This window comes from Lepidothrix coronata, unplaced genomic scaffold (genome assembly GCF_001604755.1).
Source record: "Lepidothrix coronata isolate B3197 unplaced genomic scaffold, Lepidothrix_coronata-1.0 Scaffold110, whole genome shotgun sequence".
NCBI classification, from domain to species: domain Eukaryota; kingdom Metazoa; phylum Chordata; class Aves; order Passeriformes; family Pipridae; genus Lepidothrix; species Lepidothrix coronata.
Genome location: NW_016690290.1, coordinates 1 through 21,003, shown reverse-complemented (window position 1 = coordinate 21,003; position 21,003 = coordinate 1). Strand labels below are relative to the sequence as shown.

General features: G+C 40.8%; 1 protein-coding gene across 7 annotated transcripts in view; it reads left to right on the top strand.

The window, feature by feature from the left end:
* Positions 1-19,187, top strand: part of SLC12A4 (solute carrier family 12 member 4) — a 46,903-nt gene extending 27,716 nt beyond the window's left edge. For 4 of the 7 annotated variants that reach the window (XM_017824429.1, XM_017824431.1, XM_017824433.1 and 1 more), the window contains exons 5-25: positions 541-595; positions 923-1,053; positions 1,483-1,724; positions 3,308-3,522; positions 4,522-4,686; positions 4,769-4,867; positions 6,370-6,427; positions 6,963-7,137; positions 7,517-7,635; positions 8,104-8,202; positions 8,504-8,623; positions 9,373-9,477; positions 10,471-10,639; positions 11,721-11,916; positions 12,615-12,784; positions 12,952-13,083; positions 13,180-13,287; positions 13,936-14,120; positions 14,868-14,882; positions 16,840-16,973; positions 18,030-19,187. In XM_017824429.1, coding sequence (XP_017679918.1) covers positions 541-595; positions 923-1,053; positions 1,483-1,724; positions 3,308-3,522; positions 4,522-4,686; positions 4,769-4,867; positions 6,370-6,427; positions 6,963-7,137; positions 7,517-7,635; positions 8,104-8,202; positions 8,504-8,623; positions 9,373-9,477; positions 10,471-10,639; positions 11,721-11,916; positions 12,615-12,784; positions 12,952-13,083; positions 13,180-13,287; positions 13,936-14,120; positions 14,868-14,882; positions 16,840-16,973; positions 18,030-18,121 — 2,784 coding nt within the window. In that variant the 3' untranslated portion in view covers positions 18,122-19,187. The remainder of the gene's footprint in view (positions 1-540; positions 596-922; positions 1,054-1,482; positions 1,725-3,307; positions 3,523-4,521; positions 4,687-4,768; positions 4,868-6,369; positions 6,428-6,962; positions 7,138-7,516; positions 7,636-8,103; positions 8,203-8,503; positions 8,624-9,372; positions 9,478-10,470; positions 10,640-11,720; positions 11,917-12,614; positions 12,785-12,951; positions 13,084-13,179; positions 13,288-13,935; positions 14,121-14,867; positions 14,883-16,839; positions 16,974-18,029) is intronic. The other 3 variants (XM_017824430.1, XM_017824434.1, XM_017824428.1) reach the window with 1 other exon arrangement.
* Positions 19,188-21,003: the final 1,816 nt, after the last annotated feature.

Sequence of the window (21,003 nt, the reverse complement as noted above, 5' to 3'; positions counted from 1 at the left end):
ACCTCTGTGAAACTATTGACAAACTTGGAGGGGCAGCATTGTATATGCTTGTGGAAAGAGAAGCCAGATTTTTGCCAGACACACTTCCCCAATGCTCATAGCCGTGGGATTTTTTTTTTTTACTAGTACTTCTAAAATGACAAACTTTTATCTAGTGTAGATACAGTCTTAAAAACTGTGTTTCTTCAGCACACAACTGTTTTCCATGCCCGTCCCAGGTGGTGGCTGCCTGCTCTGCTGGACTAGCCCTTGTTGGAATTGCAGTTCTGCAGATGGAGGGACACCTGTGTTCTCTTGCTTTGTCTGGAGACACCCACTGTTTGACCTGATAAAGCAGTGGCCATCCCTCAAACAGAAGTCTCAACAGCTCGATGATTAAATTCCTCCTGCCCTTGTTTTTTTTTCTTTTAGATAATGACAGGCAGAATAAATAGAAATAATGTATCCTCTATGCAATGGCAGCTTTATTTTATCAAGAAATAAGTTATGTTCTAAAAAATGTTGTTGACATAATTGCTTCCTTTTCCCTGTTTTCCCTAGACTATGTTGACAACCATATCAATGAGTGCTATTGCCACAAATGGTGTTGTTCCAGGTAAGTGTAGTTAGCGAATCTCATTTGTGCTAAAAAAAGAAAAAAAAACCCAAACCCTAAATTGCTATAAGCTGTTCACACGGTTTTATTCCAGAGAAGTTTGCTTAATCCAGGATACAAAGCCTGAATTCCTATCTAGTATTTCTTCTTAGTATCAATAAGGCTAAAGACTAGCTTATTTGATTTTTCCCTCTGTGCTAACAAAACACATGCTTAATTGAATCTCAAAATAGCAGATACACAGTATAAAAATCTGTTGTATTCTTGTTGTGAATATTTAAAAACTTAATAAACCACAATTTTATTCTCACTTTTCTTGTTTCATAGCTGGTGGCTCCTATTTCATGATATCCAGATCATTGGGGCCAGAGTTTGGTGGAGCTGTAGGGCTGTGCTTCTATTTGGGAACAACATTTGCAGGAGCAATGTATATCCTTGGTGCCATTGAGATTTTATTGGTGAGTAGTACCGGAGTAGTCCTGCTTTAAAGACAAATAACATATAGAAAGTACCCCAGTATTCTTGTCCCATGTTTGTGTACACATTCACAGGAAGAGACTAGAGGTCTCCAGTTTCGTGGTGTCCAGTTCTGTACCATTAGTGCTTCCCTTTGGAAGCTGGGTGTCCAGACAAGAAGCTCTTCTGACAACACAGGTGGAAGTATGACTTAATCCAAGACTCATGGTCATGATTGATAAAGTTGGCTCAGTTGTTCTACTGACGTAGAACAGGCTGTTATCTCTTGACTTTTCCTGTTAAGATGAGGATTCCCAGTGAAGAGCATATTGTAAAATGGAAAGTGATTTACATTGCCAGTATAGGTACATGATCCCGGACAGAATTCTCTTTCAATGTTCCTTCAGCTTGCTTTTGCTTTCTCATTTCAGACATATATTGTGCCACAAGCAGCAATTTTTCATCCATCCGGTGCCCACGATGCTTCCAGTGCCATGCTAAATAACATGAGGGTGTATGGCACTGTATTCCTCATCTTAATGGCAGTGGTGGTCTTTGTAGGTGTCAAATATGTAAACAAATTTGCTTCCCTCTTCTTGGCCTGCGTAGTAATATCCATACTGTCCATTTACGCTGGAGCTATCAAGTCCATCTTCGATCCACCTGAATTTCCGTGAGTAGTATTTCTGGATGTGGGTATAGCTTTGCCTATGGGTCTGGAAGTTGGGGTTTAATGGTGGGTTACTTACAGCTTGTGCCTAATGCATTGTTGAAGCTACCTTTTTTGTGAATTACTTCCAACATTTTTAGCTGTGAGAAACAGGGCACCTCTTAGGAATGTGATGGTGGGGCCATGGTCAGGCCCTGGTCTGGGAGCAGGCTGGTCTGCCACATGAGGAGCCCTGCTCTGCACACAGCCATATGCTCCTTGGCATGACGGCAGTTAAACATGAAATACAGCTCCTTAAACTCAGAGCTGGAGCAGCAATAATGTGGAAACGTGTTTTACCAGGAATGCAAACAGTGTTTTCTGATACTGCTGACAAGAGATGAATAGAAAGGAAATAGAGGAGTTGAATCTATATAATTATTCACCTCTGAAAGTGCTGTGACCATAACTAAGTACTTGCAATGCTCAAGTGCTCCCTTTGGATATTTAAGGCCCAATGATTATAGTGTTTTAAAACAGTGAAGGTTTACATCAGTAAAAGTAAAGTAGTGTCTCTGCCTTCTCCTCATTATCTCTTGGATTATTCTTGCATGTTTTCCCTATCTTTCTTCCTTCAGTTGTATTCTTTTTTTTTTTTTTTTGAAGTCACTAGATAGTGTATTTATTTTTAATTCTGGAGGGGAAGGCTTCTCTGAAGTTACAGTTCATGGGCCTGCAAGAATGGCCCTGTCTCTTTTATTTTGCTGGCTTCAGTGATCGGTAAGACCTGTGAAACAATTAAACGTACTAAAGTGGAAGAAACTTTTTTCTTTTCCTGTGGGTGTTTTCTGACACCGGAAGGAGAAGCTGAACGAACTTCTGGCAGCAGCAAGCTGTTATGTTGGATCACTGTGTCTTGTGGAACTGTCTTTGGAGAAGTGGATTAAAATTTTTTCAGTGCTGGAATAAGTGATGTTTATGGTGAGGTGAAATACAACAGGCACTGGAGGATTTTAGCAGTTATGCACAGTATCTTCTGGCAAGAAGACCCTTGCTTATTGTGATTGAAATGTATGTTCCTAATTGTGAAGCTAAAATGTCAAGGGTCATTCAAGTGCTACTATACAGAAACTGGGATAATGAGATTTCAAATATATTTAAATAATTTGAATTCTAGTACTTTTTAAATTTCTTCCACTTCAGTAGTTCTCTTTTACAAAAAATGCCCTCCCTCCCCAAAAAAAGCCAACACACACACCAAAAAAACCCCCAAACAAACAAACAAAAAATGCAACCCTCCCCAACCTAAAGTGGCCTAATCTTCCCTTTTCATTGTTTAAGGTAAATTGACCAAATTCAATAAATCACATTGACGTAGCTTTTTATACCTTTCCCAAAACTGTTGAAAAAGTAGCTTTATACCTCTGACCCTTAAAGGGAACAGACAGTCTTTGTCCTGCTACCACCATCCTTTTGAAGGTAAGAAATGATGTAGCAGACTAGAGTAACTTGAAGCTTCCATGATATGAAAGAAGAACTATGGGGAAGGGTGGATTTCATTTTCCTGGTAACATACAATAACCCTGGTGTTCATGTTTCCCTTCCAGGATTTGCATGTTGGGCAACAGGACTTTGTCAAGAGATCACTTTGATGTTTGTGCCAAAACCATAGTTAAGGATAACATAACTGTGGCCTCTAAGCTTTGGGAGCTTTTCTGCCACACTACAAACTTAACCGAAGAACACTGCGATGAATATTTCCTAATGAATAATGTCTCTGAGATAGCAGGAATTCCGGGAGCTGCTAGTGGCATTTTAATAGGTATAGGAGAATATTTTTTTCCCTTAAAGAGGAGGCATGCTGAGCAATTGAAATGGGTTGAACTCTTCCCTGCTGGTTAAGAAAGAGGGACTGAAGAAATGTAATGACAGTGAAGAAAATTATCTTCAATAAAAAAAACCCAAATCTTATAACCTTTAAAAAGAGGAGAGGGCACTTTTGTCCTGATACAGTACTTGTCTGCTGTAAAATTGATTAAATATGCCTTGTACGTCTCATGATTTCATCAGGAAGTCAACTATGATTATAAATTATACTAACATGACTAAGTTATTAAAGTTTTTCATAACTCTGCATAGTGACAACTCTCCATTTAGACAGGTTAAGATTATGTCCTGAAAGATAAGAGTACTTGTACAGAAATAGTATGTCTCCTGCTTTGCCCACTCTTGAATATAATATCATTGAAAAGTGTTCATTATTGAAAAAAAAATCCAGGGAACAGCTGCTTTGTGCAGGTGCTGAATGCTGAAGGTTCCCATTTTCACAGAAACCAGCATTCTAGTTTCTAAAATGGGCTCAGCATTTGTTAGTGAAATTTCAAATGCCAAACGTGCAATTCTGTAATTCTTTCACTGACTGAAGAACAAATCCGTTCCTGTCTAGAGAGCTGCTCAGTATTGCTGCTTTGCATTCTCTGAGCTACTGTGTGTGGTATGGCGGTTCGTAAATATATTCGGTATTTCCTTGCGTTAAAATAGGTATGAAGTTAAAAGAATGTTACATTTAGTAATAATAAAGGATAAGTTGCTTAGACTTCAGTAGGCTATTGATACATATTTGTGCTTTTTTGATACAGATTCCTTTGAAAACACGCAGTATAAATTTTCTTTCATGTAACTTGTATACGTCTTCATTTGTGTTGATCACTGAACTGCATTTGTAATCCTCAGTTGTAGACCCATTACAATGAGAACATAATATAATGAGTTTGAACTGAAATGTGCTTTTCTTTTCTGTGGTGTGATAATAACCTTGAAGACAACTTATGGAGCAATTATTTGGAGAAAGGAGAGATCCTGGAGAAAGCACATCACCCATCTGTTGATGTAGCAGGCCAGAAAAACAACCTGCACCTGTACGTGCTTTCAGATATTGCTACTTCCTTCATGGTGCTGGTTGGCATCTTCTTCCCTTCGGTGACTGGTGAGAATGCTGGGATAAGAGGGCATCATGGGGCTTTGAGCTTCTTCCTGCCCTGTGATCTTACATCCAAATGTACTTTCAGGTATCATGGCTGGTTCAAACAGATCAGGGGACCTCAAAGATGCACAGAAATCCATTCCTGTTGGAACAATTCTTGCCATTGTCACCACATCACTAGTCTGTATCCTTTTATAATTAGTAGAGTGCTGCTACATTGTATCTGATTTGTGGAACTGCATTCAGGTCACCAAATTATCAGTGTGAGTATGACTTGTAGAAAACAAACAAACAACAAAACAACAATCCTTGGGCTGAAAGCATTGGAATTATTACCCTGTTATTTTCCGTCCTGCTTTTTGTGGTGGGTTCTGTTGTTTTGCATTTCCATTGCTGTTCTTTGCTACACAGTGATCTACAGCTTTTCAGGCCTTTTATTTGAAGTGACTTTAAGGACTATAGGTTGTCTTGAACATTTTAGGACAAGATAAACTGGAGTTAGAAATGAAACTAGACGTTTCCGAGGCTTTTTTCAGCTCTTCTGGGATTAGAACCACAAGGGCTTTGCTTAGGAAAGACTGACTTCATCTCTGTTCTCCTGCTAAAGAGATTAAACCAAAGTCTTTCAGCTTCATCTAGCTCTTGATGTCCTAAATGACAATTTTTCAACATAGGAGATTAAAAAGAAGAAAAGTCAAAAGAGCTTTCTGAATAAATCCCACCCAAAGGGCAGCTGGCTGAGATGGTGACTTTCCTGGAAATTCTGCTGTTCCATTCCTGTTTTTTGCCAAACCTTGCTTAACTGTAAATCAAGATCCCAGCTTGCTTGTCCCAGCTTCTTAGGAGCACAGCCTTCCCCAGTTGTTATTTTGGGAACTGGCCCTGTATGAAGAAGTCAGCATTTCCTATGAACATAATAAATATTAAACCAGGTCACAGACATAACGCCCAACTCTGTTGGCAGTTTCGAACTGACTCAGTAACTGATGTGTGGGTTTCATACGCCACCCTGTGGGAGCCTCACACCGTGGTTTTTAGGAGGGAGCCACGTTTCCCCTTTTATTACACTTTGTAATCTACAGTTGCATGTCAGGGGTAGAACTTAGGATTTAACCATTCGTGTGAACTTAACTCACAAGATCAAAAACTTTATGGATTGCCAGATCCAAAAAGCCTAAGGTATTTTGTCCTGCACAGTGCAGCAGCAGTACAGTTTAATAACAAACCTCATAGTCAAAGACCTACTGGTGACGTGAATGCCATCAGAGGCCACAGATAGGAACATGCAAGGTAATGGGTTCCTGTATGTTCAAAATATCTTCAGACACAGGGAAAGGAGGGAGAAAAGAAAGATAGTTTAATATCAGCCTCTATACTAGCAGAAGATTAAATTGACATTTTAGTATAAAAATGCTTCATTTGATTTTGTTTCCTTTATCAGAACATTTAAAACTGTTTTAAAAACTGAAACTTAGAAGAACAACTTTGTTACTTTAACATAAGAAGCTTTCTGTGAGCTGTGAGACATTAATTTGCTCATAGCTTTATGATGTACTTGTGGAGGTGCTGCAGTGCAAATACTGTGGGACGGAGGCACATACTCTCCTTTCCACGATACTTTCTATGGGGGTTTTCTTCTGCCACATCTTAAGAAATCTTACTTCCTTAGCACACTCTGTCCTCAAGACTTCAGTTGTGTATTATTATTTGGAGCCTGCATAGAAGGTGTTGTCCTGAGAGATAAGTAAGTTGTACTGCTTTAATGCTCTCCTTTCATTTTCTTTTTTGCAGAGTAGGTATTCTTTTCCATCTTGCCTCCTCCTTCCCCCTACAAATCTCCCTGCCCTTAGTTTTTTTTGGCTTTTACTTACGGGTGCCTTTTAAAACCATATTTGTATGTAAATTGTAATCACTGTTTTGGTAATCTACTTGTATTTGATTTGATGCTTTCTGGCATGGTTCCCTCAGATCTTCCATCCTGTGTCTTAATTCTTGCATTTCTCTAGGTGAAAGTGAGAAATAATGTGGTGATAATACAAGAATTTTAAAATATATATAATGAAAAGAAAGTTTTCAAACTGTTGGAATCAGGCTGCAGACACTTCCTATATGTGTATCAAAAGTAACTCAGTTTGTTTACTACTTTCTATATTTCCTGATCAAGAAAATAATATTTAATAGTATTTAATAATATTTAATAATATTTAAATGACATCTTAACACTGACCCAAAAACCCAAACCTGAGTCTCAACTGAATGCTCCCTGTCCCTCTCTGCAGGTATGGTGATGCGGTGAACAAGAACTTGGTGGTGGGTACCCTGTCATGGCCCTCACCGTGGGTCATTGTGATAGGATCCTTCTTCTCCACCTGTGGGGCAGGTCTGCAGAGCCTCACTGGAGCCCCCCGGCTGCTGCAAGCCATAGCCAAGGACAACATCATCCCTTTCCTGTGGGTTCGTACATCTTAAAAACGCATTCTGTACATACTGCCTAACCAGCTGCTTGACTTTATGCTCTTGGAAATCAGATTTGTTTTCCCTAGTTTGCCCAGCACTGAAGTGAGAGTCGATATTTTTTGTTTTGATGCTTTTTTTCCTTTGTTAAAAACTAGGAATACTGTTAAGGAGTTTGATTAGATGTTATGTGGTAATTTTATCGAGAAGTTGAATATCTAATTCAATGAAGCACAAAAGGACATTAGAATAACTTCCTTGCTCTAGAGAAGGAATTATGTAGGAAAATTACTACTGTTTTTAAAAATATAATCTGCTTTTTTTCCATTACAGCCTTATGAAATACTTGGCAGGTATGCTTAATGTTTCTGTTTTTCAGATCTTTGGTCATGGAAAAGCGAATGGTGAACCGACATGGGCTCTTCTGTTAACAGCATTGATTGCTGAGCTGGGAATCCTGATTGCTTCACTTGACATGGTGGCTCCAATTCTCTCAATGTAAGAAACAGGCTAGTTGCTGTTAAGGGAGGGGTGGGATTAAGAATACTCTTTTGAATGTTGCTAGTTTGATTGTCTTTCAGAACCATAGCTTTAACCATAAAGCAAATTACTGGAGTCTGAATTCCACTTTCATTATTTCTGTGAATCCTCTGACTTCAGACTTTTCATATACATTTGTTTCTGCTGTGGAGTATTCTGTGAATAGTCAAGTTTTTAGTATATTTTATTTGGTTTGGGAAAACAGTTTTATCACAGAGCAAAGACAGCACTGATGATGTGAATAGATCTAACTTGATCTAATTAAAAAATTGTTCTGACTACTTTATACTGATAGTCCAAGCTAATAAAAATCACAGGCACATGTGACAGAGCAGCTGGATTTTGACTGTAAATTAATTGTGATTGTGTGCGACAGAATCTCTAAATGTGCGTTCTAAAAGGTTTTGCACTTTTTTTGCTTGTCAGGTTTTTCTTGATGTGTTACCTCTTTGTTAATCTGGCATGTGCAGTACAGACACTTCTGCGAACTCCAAACTGGCGGCCTCGCTTCAAATACTATCACTGGTAAGCAAAAGGCCAGGTCTGTAATCTGCAGTGAGGGCTTGAGAAGAACCCTCTCCATGAGGGAGCGGGCAGTACATTGATACGATATTCTTAGTGAACCAGACCCAGATGTGTAATGGCATGAGAGTTTAATTTCAACAGCAGGATACTAAAACTAATGGGGACTGGGGAGATCCCTTGGAATCTTTACTTTCACTGTCAGTTTAGAATAGACAGTTGAAAGAAAAAAGAGCAAGAGTGTAATTTGTTTTTAAGGTTTTTCTGCCCCACTAATTAGTAATACCTTTGCTTTTTCCTTTAGGGCCCTCTCATTTTTAGGCATGAGTATTTGCCTGGCACTGATGTTCATTTCTTCTTGGTATTATGCTTTGGTAGCAATGCTTATTGCAGGCATGATTTACAAGTACATTGAATACCAAGGGTAAGTATTAACTGGATAAAATTGGGTAGGAAGGGAGAATTGGATCTGTTTTTTAATGAATTATCTCTAGTGTTCACGTTTGGAGAAGGCACTGTACAGAGATAACTTGAAGACATTCCTTATTAGTTCATGTTTTTTAATTATTTTACTGTATCAGTGCTAAACAAAAGCCCCTGAAGTGCTTTGTAGTTAAACCTTTAAAGGTGCTTGGTGAAACTTGAGTCACAGAAAGCAGAAAACTGGTTGGGGTTTATTTTCCTGCTGTCTGTGGCACATGATTGCTTCAGGCCCAGAACAGCTGATGGCAATATCTAATTCCAATTTATCTGGTGCAAAGGTCTGTCAAGAACAGTCCTTGAAAAGCTGAATCTACAGATTGGCTTGCCTGAGACTGATAATGTTGGATGCTGCAGTATGGCTGTATAAAATAATTTGGCTTAATGACTCAACCAGGTATTGTGGAGTGCCAGATGTTTGTATATGCTTGGGAGGCTTCGTCCATAGTGGAGCGTTGATTATGAATTAATCCCAGAATGGTGGTGGTGTCATATGTATTTGACTGAAACATTTGCATTTTTCTCATGTGACATCAGACATTCATGTACAAATGATAAATATACATGTGATGTGTGCTATGTATCATGTTATTAAACTCATTTTAAGATACTGGTGTGTCTATAGCCTGACTGTAGGTGTGCAGTTAAATGCTCATGGAACCACATGTTGGCTAAACTGTGTGTTCTTCACAGTGCGGAGAAGGAGTGGGGTGATGGTATCCGGGGCCTTTCGCTCAGCGCGGCAAGATATGCCTTACTCAGACTGGAGGAGGGCCCTCCACACACAAAGAACTGGAGGTACTCATCTCAGACTGATAGAATGCACTGTCATGGTTATCTACTTACACTTAAGGAATTAAACTGGACTCTAAACAAGATGCTTTTGGTCTGTGTGAATGAATTTAAATGCCCAGAATGTTAAAAAAGAAGTATTGACTGCAGTAAGCTGCCTCGTCACTGGCAAGCCCTACCGCATGGGCCCTGTATGGGCAGACCTTTCATGCCTTTTGGATCTTTAGTTGGACTCAAAATTGGTGAATTCCAAAGTGGAACCTGGGGAAACTGTGGAGTCTGTGAGTTCAGAGGTCCAGAGGTCAAGAAACTGAAACAGTGACCAGCATTATTCCCTCTGACTTTATGTGTTGAAAACAGATTAAGTGGGCAAGAACCCTCCTCTCGGTCCGGCATCGCACAACTCCTGGGTTCTGAACAAGAGGACTAGGGATCTACCTGAGACAGAGTTTTATAGATATTTTTATACTTGCTCAGCCATAACTTAAGACAGGAAATAATTTAATTGCTATGTAGCAACACCTTAAGGGACAGAAGACAGGTGGGATCTGTGTTGAGATGAAAATATTTGTGTTTTCCATGTGCCAGGTTTCTGAATACAGACTACAAATATTTTCTTGGCACAAATATCCAGATAGATCTGGGAGAACAGCCTTAAAGTATGAACACATATTGTGTGCTCTAACAGTACTTAAAAGAGCCTTGAAAAACAAGCCTGTGAATAAAATGCTAGTGCAAGCTTCTTAACCTAGGTATATCAATGGGTTTCATTACTGTCAACACAATGCAGTAGCAGAATTCCCACAGTATTTCACATCTGCTTTTAATCAAGAGAAATAAAATATTAAGTAAAACTCTTCTAATATGTGAGATACAGAAAGAACATATTGTTTCAGAGTTAATATTCAAGCACAATATAAGTGATGAGAAGCAGTTTTTTACAAGTGTTTTTGTTAAAGCTTTAGGTAAAAAGGACATTGCCTTTTTTATTTTCTCCAGGCCTCAGTTGCTGGTGCTTCTGAAACTTGACGAAGATTTGCATGTAAAATACCCTAGATTGTTAACATTTGCATCCCAGTTGAAAGCTGGTAAAGGTTTGACTATCATAGGATCAGTGATCCAAGGGAATTTCTTGGAAACTTATGGAGAAGCCCAGGCTGCTGAACAGGTCAGTGTGTTAAACAAATTCCTGAAGTAGAAAGGGGTGAGTGGGCAGGTAATGCGAAATTTTGTTTCCCAAACATGCATGGAAAAAAGCGTGTTAATAAGGCTTCCATGAAACATAGGACTAGTTGAGCAGTACTACAGCTGTTCAGTAAAGGGCTTGCAAACATGGTTCAGCTGCCAATTGTGGCTTTGGGAATGCAAGATCAACGCTCAAATATTATGTAAACAGCCTTACTGCATGTAACAGTCTTAATTTATAAGGAATAATTACTATGGAAATTCTACATGCTGCTTAATGGAGGGAAGAGGACTATTTAGCTTTCTGAACATCCCAAGTAGCATTTCAGTAACTGTCAAACTCAGCAAATGTGCTTTGCCTTTTTCAGTGTGCTGATAAATTTATTCCAAAAAGCATTGAAGGATGGTCGTGAAAATTTGTTAATAAATTACTTAATCTCTCTCATTCTATAAACACGATATCGTAGCCCTGTTTACATCTGTATAACATCAGCAGATCTGTTTTCTTCCCCAGAGGCATTTTGTATAGGAAAATTGTTACCAAAGTAAAACTAATTCATGGGCCATGTGTTGACCAAGTTTAGTTTTTAAACAAATGAAGGGTACACTTGATAGGTGTGTGGATTTGGTGCTTATATTTGTAAATTTAATATAAACACAGCATGTTACTTGGTAATCAGAAACTGGAAATCCCAATGAAGTCAATTGGCCTTGGGTTAAAAAAGGTGAGTGTTATAGGATTAGAAAATGGAGAGTGAGATAGTAACACAGATATCACTAACTACTACGGTGAATAGGAGATGATGGCACAAACGAAAAAACCCTAATCTTAATCTGTTAGAAGTGATTATGTTTGGAAGAAAACTCTATTTGAAACAAGTATTACACACAATTAGTGGGTATTTTCTCTTTTGTTTTATTAAGGAAAGCAGATGAGCAGAACTTTGCATTGAAATGTGTATTACCTATGGACACGTGAACCAGGAATTGACATAGCAATCACGTGATTGGGAAATACTAGGAGTTCCTTTTGGTTCTGAAGGTTTTCCTCGTCTCTCTTGCAGACTATTAAGAATATGATGGAAATTGAGAAGGTTAAGGGATTTTGTCAAGTAGTTGTAGCCAATAAAGTTCGAGAAGGAATTGCTCACTTAATCCAGTCCTGTGGACTAGGTGGCATGAAGCATAACACTGTGGTGTTGGGATGGCCCTATGGCTGGAGACAAAGTGAAGATCCAAGATCTTGGAAGACATTTATAGGTGAGCTTTAAAGGCTCTGTGTGATCAGACATCATGAACAGAGATGTTTATTATACACATGGTAAACACAGGGGATTTTAACAGTATCCTTGTGAAATTGGTTTTGGGTTTTAGTCTGTTTTTTTCTAGTATTGATGGTGAAGTAGATAATTTCTCACAAAACTGCTCTGTTTGAAATGCCACTTCCTGTAAGTAAAATACCTATGAAAGATGCTCAAAGATTAATCTGGCAGCTAAAATTCATGGTTAAAAAATTATGGACTTGAGAGATGCTGGTTTCATGGCAAACTATAATTTGTTTCTCTGATAATCTCTGTTTTGTCACAAAGATTATCTATCTTTCAACTTGTCCTTCACTACTGAATAACACTCTCCTTGCCTCTATCCTTCTCCTTCATCTATGGTCCAGTTACTTAACCCAGAGCAGATGATTTCTCCTCAGACTTAGCTTTTGAGATTGCTGATTTGATTTCAAATGTGAAATAGGGCTTGTGTTCCTGTGAGTTTGCTTTATCCTGGCTTTGTCATTTGGACCAACCTGTCTATGCAAGTCTTACTGTACAAACTTTTCTTTATTTAAGTGATTTCTTTTATGGTTTGCTGACATTTGCTTAGTGAGTAACTTTTTTTTTGTTTGTTTTAATGATAGAGCATTCTTGCAGAACTGGAAGTAACTGTGTTCTTCCCCTTTTGGCCAGGTACTGTTCGCTGCACAACTGCAGCCCACCTGGCTCTGCTGGTTCCCAAAAATGTGTCTTTCTACCCCAGCAACCATGAGCGTTACAACGAAGGCAATATTGATGTGTGGTGGATTGTGCATGATGGAGGCATGTTGATGTTGCTTCCTTTTCTTCTCAAACAGCACAAAGTAAGCAGCTAGTCAGAACCTACTTACTTCTGCGTGCATTAGTTTAAAGAAACAAGGTCCAGTAGTAGACCCTGTATTGATAAATGCAAGTGGATATATTATGAAGTTTGTTTTGTAGAGCAGAATATTATTGGTTCAAATCCCGAGAGTTTGTTTTCTCTCATCAGGTTTGGAGAAAATGCAAAATGAGAATTTTTACTGTAGCTCAGATGGATGATAACAGCATCCAGATGAAGAAGGATTTGGCTACTTTCCTCTATCAACTCCGAATAGAGGCAGAGGTAGAAGTGGTAGAAATGGTAAGGGAATTGAGCCCATTTTTCACTTTATTATGCAAGTGGTGATATTTGGCTATCACTTGATTACAAGCACAATATTTGTCCTTATTTCTGCAGCACAATAGTGATATCTCAGCATATACTTATGAGAGAACTCTTATGATGGAGCAGAGATCTCAGATGCTGAGGCAAATGAGGCTGACAAAAACTGAGAGGGAAAGGGAGGTATGTCATTTGTGGTTCTTGGCTCTGGGCTGCTGAGGGGAGTGACGCAAAGGTTCCTTCCTAGTAGTGTGTTATATAGCTGCTGCTTGAGTTTATTTTTCTGAAGATGCAAGGAAATACTTTTAGTGTAGCTTTTTTGTTTCCCCAAATTGTATGTAGTTCTTGGTTTTTTTTCTTTCTATGGGATATCTGGTATTTGTCTCATTTTGTAGTATATCCTGTTTTCCTACTGAAGATGTCATTCCAGTTTGGACTTACAAGACATGTAGCTATGAAAGGTGCAGGTGATCTAACTCTTCTGCATGTGTTTGTCCAGCTTATTTTAGTTGTCAGTTTTGAGTCAGACTTGTCTGTTGTTTCTGACCATGTGATGATGTGAGTGAGACTGACTTCTTTTTCTTGTATAGATACAGGCCTCTGTCAGTCCAAATTCTGCACAGCTTACACCCATCAAAACTGTTTAAAGTCAATTTGGTATGTAAGATTATTGGCTAGAGCAGATGCCTGGTATCAGAGCTGTCTTAAAGGCTAAATTGACTGGACAAAATAAAAGATACAATGGAACAAAAAGCCTTTCATTGCTTGAAGAGAACCAAAGAGCGTAAAATAAAGTCCCTGAGTTCACCTTGTTGTTCATGTGCCCTCTAGGCTCAGCTGGTAAAGGACAGACATTCAATAGCACGCCTGGAGAGCCTCTACTCAGATGAAGAAGATGAGGGGGACCCAGTTCCTGAGAATATCCAGATGACCTGGACAAAAGAGAAATGTGATGCTGAGAAGCGGAACCGAGGCAGTGCTGTGGGAAGCTTTAGAGATCTCATCAGCATTAAGCCGTGAGTCTTGTCTAAGTGAACACCTTGCACCTCCCGAAACTCTACATGTGCTCTGCTTTTATTATCTTTTGTTTCATAATCCTTGGTTTAGACTTGGACAATCAACATTAAGGCCTGACTACTCAAAAGACAGCAGTTAGCCTCCTGAAAAATCTCTAACCAATTAAATGTGGCACACAGCCCTCAATGTTTTACTTGGTATAGCCAAATTTCAAATTGGAGCTGTTAAGTCCTATAACAACTTTTCTAGTCTCCCAAATACCTCAGTAGAACACAGCAGATCGATAATTTCACTGATCTAATCAGAATTAAACGAAAAGTCTTGATAACTTCACTATCTAATATGTACTGTGGATGTTTAAGGCAGAAGGGAAGAAGCTGTGGAGATGGTGATTAATGACTTGGAATAGAATATATGTGTGATAAAACCCTCTGAGACAGACTTGCTGCTGAAGGAGCACTGACATGTAACAACAGCTGCGGTTACCATGTGTGTGCCCCATGAGGAGCTAGAAGTAAAGGTCTATTTTGGTTTTGTATAAAAATGTCTGAATCTCCTGTGACTTCTTTGATGTCCTACATCTTACATGAAGAGTTCAGTTAGTCAGTTTTGCATATTTGGCAGAGTTCCAGATTTTTCTTCCTAATAAATCATAATTCAATTCTGTTTTAGGCTGAATCATACTGTAGAAATTCTGCTGAATTTGGTGTTAACTACCTGTACTTTTTCCTCTTCCATGCTTTCAGAGAGTGGGAAAACTTGTAAGTTTGTTATTGAACTTAGAAGTACATTAAGATGGTTGAGAGGGAAGACTTCATTTTCTCAACTAAAATCAGGAAAACTGTATGATGTAATGATAGAAGAAAAGCAAAGGCATTAGAGTTGAGCAGTCTTAACAATGTTTTAAAGGGAGCAGGATTAGCTACTTAAGCTAAGAATCATTATAAGTAGGTTGTAACAAACTACAAGAGTTGTCCTGACAAGAACTAAGTCCGGATAGAAAACAATTACGGGTCTGAACCTGTTTTCTTAAGCAGAGTATGACACAAGCAGGTGGAAACATTACTCATTTAGAGAAACTCTCGTTCCACAGTTCCTAGCAGTTCTGTACTGCTAGGATGTTTTTTCTGGTGGTTTCTGGCCACTAAGCAAGCCCTTTGTTACAGCCTACACCTTTGAATCACTGGGGAGATGACAATTTTAAATATCGCTTTAGAGAAAACCAGATGTTCAGTTCTCAATTCCCTTTCCAAAACTATACACAGTTAATGACGGTATGTGGTTCCTGCTGCTGGTTTCTTCCTCACAGAGTATGTATAAACATACTCTGGCTTTCTGAACCTGATGTGAAGACAGAGGGTGTCCTTGCTCCAAATTAAATAAGAACATAAGAAATTAAATAAGTAACAGCGAGATAGTTCACAGCGGGTAAATTGTGCTGTTGGTATAATAAACATGGTTCTTCCCACTGCATCTTCTATTTTCTAGCTATATAAATTATTTCTTTGCAAGACTGAATATTTAGAAGAGCAGTGAAGTTACTAAAGACTTTCAGTCATATCAAGCAAAACTGAATTAATGAAACCAAAGATTCATATTTGATTTGTTTCTACTAATACTTGTTTTTAATATATTAAAATGAAGGAAAAAACCCAAGTGGAAAATCCTCAAAGCTGTAAATAAATTCTCCCTTTGATAAGTTTATTTCTGTATTGTATTTCCTTTTATGTTACCAAAATAGTGTTTGATTTCCTGTAAGAAGGAAACATTCCCTGGCTCGAAATCCCCAAAGGATGCTTTCAAGTTCAATTCCTGCATGAACTGATGTTATTTTGTGTTAATGTATTCTGAATAAATAATGCCGTTACCTCTCTTAGCCTGGATTCTTAAGGAGCGGAGGCATATGAGATCATGCATCTATTCCCTTTTCTCCCATAACGTTTGAAACAAGTGTCTACTCGAGTTTAAAAGCGTGATTGAGATTTTAAGGATACCTGGGTAAAAGTGTTGTAAATAGCCAGGCAGAGAGGTGGATTAGTGTCCAGCTGAAGGAGAGGGTCACATCCTTATTGCTCTCTCTTAGAAAAGCCCTATAGGAGACATACATCCAGCCCTTTGTAGGCTGCGATCCTGTATTTCCCTACCATGTGATTACAGTCTGTAGTAAGCCAGGCTTTCTCTGGAGATGCCAGCTGCTGTTCAACACAAAGAGGGAAGTGTGCTCATGGGAAGTGTGGAGTGCAATGGTGCTGGTCTTCTACTTAGTCCTGATGTTTTTGAGAAGGAGTTTTCTGGTACTGAGAATGGAGTGGTGCGTGACCTGTGCTTCTGTGCGTGCGAGGGGTTCTGGACAGGGCTGCTGTAAGGGAAGGCTCTGCAGTCACGGGTGTCCACGGTCAAAGAGCACATCCCCTTGTACAATTGCACTTTAACTTCTTATGCAAGACTAAATCATCTTGATAAAATGTACTTTTGAAGAGCGAAGTAATTTTGTAAACTGGTGACTTGACTCCAGAGATCTTACCGACAGACTAGTTGTACCTGAAGAACTCTAAAATCTCTTTTGTATCTTCATCATTGTGTGAAAAAACACTGTATGTTGAGTTGACATTCTGCAGCGTTTTTAGGAGATTAAGGTATACTTTTAAGGGCCTTTTTAATAATTCAGTTTTCAGAGGCATGTTTCTAACAGTAAGTCTGAATGTGCTTTTTCTGCAGGAACCAGTCTAATGTCCGAAGGATGCACACAGCAGTGAAGCTAAATGAAGTTATTGTAAATAGATCTCATGATGCCAGACTTGTGCTCCTCAACATGCCTGGTCCTCCAAAGAATACTGATGGGGATGAAAACTGTATCCTTTCAGGCAAGACCTGGGCCACACAGAAGGTCTTTAATCTATGCTCTTGAATTTATTTTGCCACCAGTACTGTCGAGCTGTGATATGTGATAAAGTGTCCACTGAGTGGAGGGTACTGTCTTGTGGCTTGTAGGGTAGTAATTGCTTAAAGTTGCTTAAAGTAAAAGTTGCCACTGGTTGCTATGGAAGCCTTGTTTGAAGGTTTGAATTTAGTCTTATCTAAATTCTTACTTGATTTTATTTGTTAGTTTAATTTAATTCTCAATAGTGGACGTAGCAGATATTTAAGAAGGCATTCACAGCAGCCAGTGCTCTGGGCAGAGCAGCGTCTGAACTTGAGTCAAAAGGAAGTCCTGAAAGAGAAGGGAATATCTCAGGCATACTCACACGTCAGAGTTTGGGGCTTAGGTCCAAGTACAAGGCTCTGGTAAGATAAAGATTCAAAGTCACAGTACTTTGGTTTTTAGAGGAATACTTACATGATTCCCTTAAGCAAGATCAGAGCTGAGGGTTGTGAGCTGGAGAGAGATCGTTGGTGCCAAAGTTTGCTGCTGTCCACAGCTGCTCTTCAGCCTTGATTTGTACCATTAATTTAATGTGTGCCAAAAAAAAAATGACATACCAAATGGTTGTTTTCCCCTAAATCTAGATAGTGCTAGTAGCTGTAATAGCTTGTTTCACCAGAAAGGATAAAAACATTCCTCTTAGAATAAAGTGGGTTTGAACCACATCTCAGGAGAGATTTTAAACTCAAGGTAATGGGTAATGCATATTTCTCTACCCCTCCCTAGAGAGGCTGAGCCACTTGACTGAAAACTGCTCAGTATTCATGGGAGGGAGTGTGACTGTCACCTGGTGCCACCAGCATCTCTGACAGGCTCAGCTTTAGGCCGTGGTGGATTTGTTTTGGAGCTGCATGCAACTGTCTGTCTGACATGGGGGCAGCCTCTGGTCTCACCTCACATAAGCATTGCCATGTAAACCCAATACAGGGGCTAATCACCCTATTTTGGTTTTGATATTTCTTTTGTCCTTGACTTACTGAAACAGACATGGAGTTTCTAGAAGTCTTGACTGAGGGTCTGGAGAGGGTATTACTTGTTAGAGGCGGCGGCCGAGAAGTCATCACCATTTACTCCTGATTTAGAAGCTTCTAACACTGGTCTACATTTACCTTCTTGGTGACATTCCAGTTTTAAATGGAGAAGAAAAAAGGTTTTTGCCTAACTTTCTCCTCATCCAGTCCTACTCATTGTCTTTCCATTTACAACATACATATCTTTTGGGATTGCAGTATTTGTTACACCATCCAATTAGCAACATAAATTAATTGTGAAGCTGCCACATTATTCAGTTTCTGCTTTGGGACTCCAGCATTTGTGCATGTAGTTTTAACACTAAACCTAATTTTAGTCAGCACTGCTATGTGCAGTATTTTTAGTAACTGTATGTAAAGGTAGGACATAAAAGCCAGTTATTGTAAAAAGATTTAAAAAGCTTTTTCTATTAGGATTGGGGAATAGAAGTACATTATATAGCAGCTACTTTCTGCTGAAGTTCAGCTATAAAGCATTTTCTAAGAGCACACTAAACTGTAAGAGAGGACTGAAAAGCTTTCTTTTTCTGGATTTATTTCCAGAATTAAACTCTCAGTATTGGGTAAGAATTTATACTTTTAATACACTTATTGATAGAGATTTAAATAAATTATGTTGATATAGTTGAAATGATGTATGTAGCTTACTATAGGTTGTGTTGCTTCTGAGACTTCAGGTTCTGTGAGGCCAGATCCCTATTTATTTTTGTATTTATTTGTCAGAAATATTGGATATGCAGATGCAGACTGTTTAGAAGAACAGAGATCTCACAATAAATTCTGAATCATCAGTGGATTGCAAGACCAGTCCTGGGCAGTTCTTTCATGCTTTAAATTTCTTGCAGACCATCCATCAAAGTACATTGAGCATGTTAGAGTCCTGTGTGTAGAGACAGGTGCTATGCTGCACGCACAGCGATGGGATGGCACTTGCACAAGTACAGGGGACCTGCTGCTTCGGTTTGTGCTTTATGCCCTTAGAGGGAGAAGAAGAAAAGAAGACCTGTATTAACCAATAAGTCTCTCGAGATTTTATTAAGCCCATTAAGTTGTACTTTATGTACAGAACATTCGTATTTTTTCAATAAAATGTTGCATACACTTTGAACCTATTTTCTGGTCTGTGTGCAATGGTGAATTACATAGGAACAGCCTCTCTGTCGTGCCATGGTCCCATGTCGGCACCTCTGGTTCCACGGTGAGAGGGGGAAGGGGGGCGGGATATGCTGGTGCTCGCCTAAATGGCACAAGTCCTGCACAGTGGAGGTGCCAGCTCAGACTGCAAAGCAGCTGGGTGGCCTGGGGAAAGACTCCAGAGTCTCAGCTTTTGGGATGATTTGGGTCAGTTTTTGGGGTCAGTTTTGGGTCAGTTTTTGGGATGATTTGGGTCGGTTTTGGGTCAATTTTTGGGGAGCACTGGGTGTTACTGGGGGATGTTGGGGAGCACTGGGTGTTACTAGGGTGCACTGGGGAGCACTGGGTGTTACTGAGGGTTGTTGAGGAGCACTGGGTGTTACTGGGGAGCACTGGGAGAGAAAATGAAAAATAAAGAGAATAAAAAATAAATGAAATAAAAAAGGAAATATAAAATACAAAAGAAAATTAAAAAAATTAAAAGCAAAAAAACTAAAAAGGAAATAAAATGAAAAGGAAATAAAAGAGAAAGAAAAAAAGAAACCCCTTCTTGGGCACCCCGTTTCCTCTCCTGCCCCCCCCAACCGTAAATTGCGGGGTCATCACCCCTAAAATGTGAGAAGGGGACCCCAGAATGTGGGTGGGGGAACCCCAGGGAGCCGAAAAAGTGGAGGGGGAGCCGCAGGAAGAAAGCGAAGCCGGGCGGTTGGGCGGCGGGGTGGGAGGGGGAAGCCGAGGTAACGACGCCGGCGCATGCGCAGTCGTTGGCAAGACGCCGGAGATCACGTGGTAACTAAGGGCGGCCCGGAGCGGGAACGGCGACGCATGCGCATTGGCTCTCGTGCCGGTGCAGGGCTCCCTGCTCAAGTTAAGGGCCGGTTCCGACGGCAGGGCGGGACTCGCGGTCTCCCGTCTCTCCCGGGGTGTGTGTGGGGGGAATGACATGAAGATTTTTGGGGTGAAAGCGCAGAAATTAGCGAGGAGGGACGCTAATTTGGGTAAACTCGGTCACCGAAAGTAGAGAGCAACCGGAAGTCCTCCAAGGCCCTTGCCCGGAAGTTCGCCAAGCCCACAGTAAAGACGGCGCCGCCAGGACCGAAACTTAGCCGAGGCCACACTAAAGATGGCGGCGAGAGGCCCCCTTGCCTCAGAGAGGCGTCTATCCTGTTGCCTGACCTCCGCCGCAACCCGGATCCCCGCCCCGCGCCCGCAGCGCCGTCTCGCCGCGCCGCTTCCCGCTGTGGAGACGGGGCGGGGCGCTCGGCGGCGCCGGGCGCGGGCGGCAGGTTCGTGGGCGGCGGCAGGAGCCGGCGTGGGCAGCCCCGTCTCGGGGCCGCAGCGCGCGGCTCAGGCGCGAGGACCGCCCTACCGCCCCGTTCCGCTCCGCTCCGCTTCCGCTCGGTCCCGCCGTGCCCCGGAGATGCTGTCGGGGCTGCGCTGCCGCCTTCCCCTCCTGGAAGCGACCCACGGCGGCAGATCCGACGTCGGGCTCTCCAGGAGATCGTCCCCGGGGTAAGCGCCGGGGGCGCGGCCGCTCTTCTGCCTCTCCCGCGGCCATCGGGGGACTGCAGGCAGTGGAAGCGACAGGCAAGTTTCTCGCCTCTGCGGAGAAACTTGCACCTGCGTGCCGCCGCGGGGAGAAGGGGCGGAGAGAGCGGCAGGCGACAGGGCCGGGTTCGGATGTACCCTGGCATTGCAGTTCCCCGGGGAGGGTCTGTGCTGCCAGGAGAGAGAAATCCTTTGGGAAGCTGGGATGGAAACAGCAACTCTGTGAATTGCTCAGCTTTTCCTAGG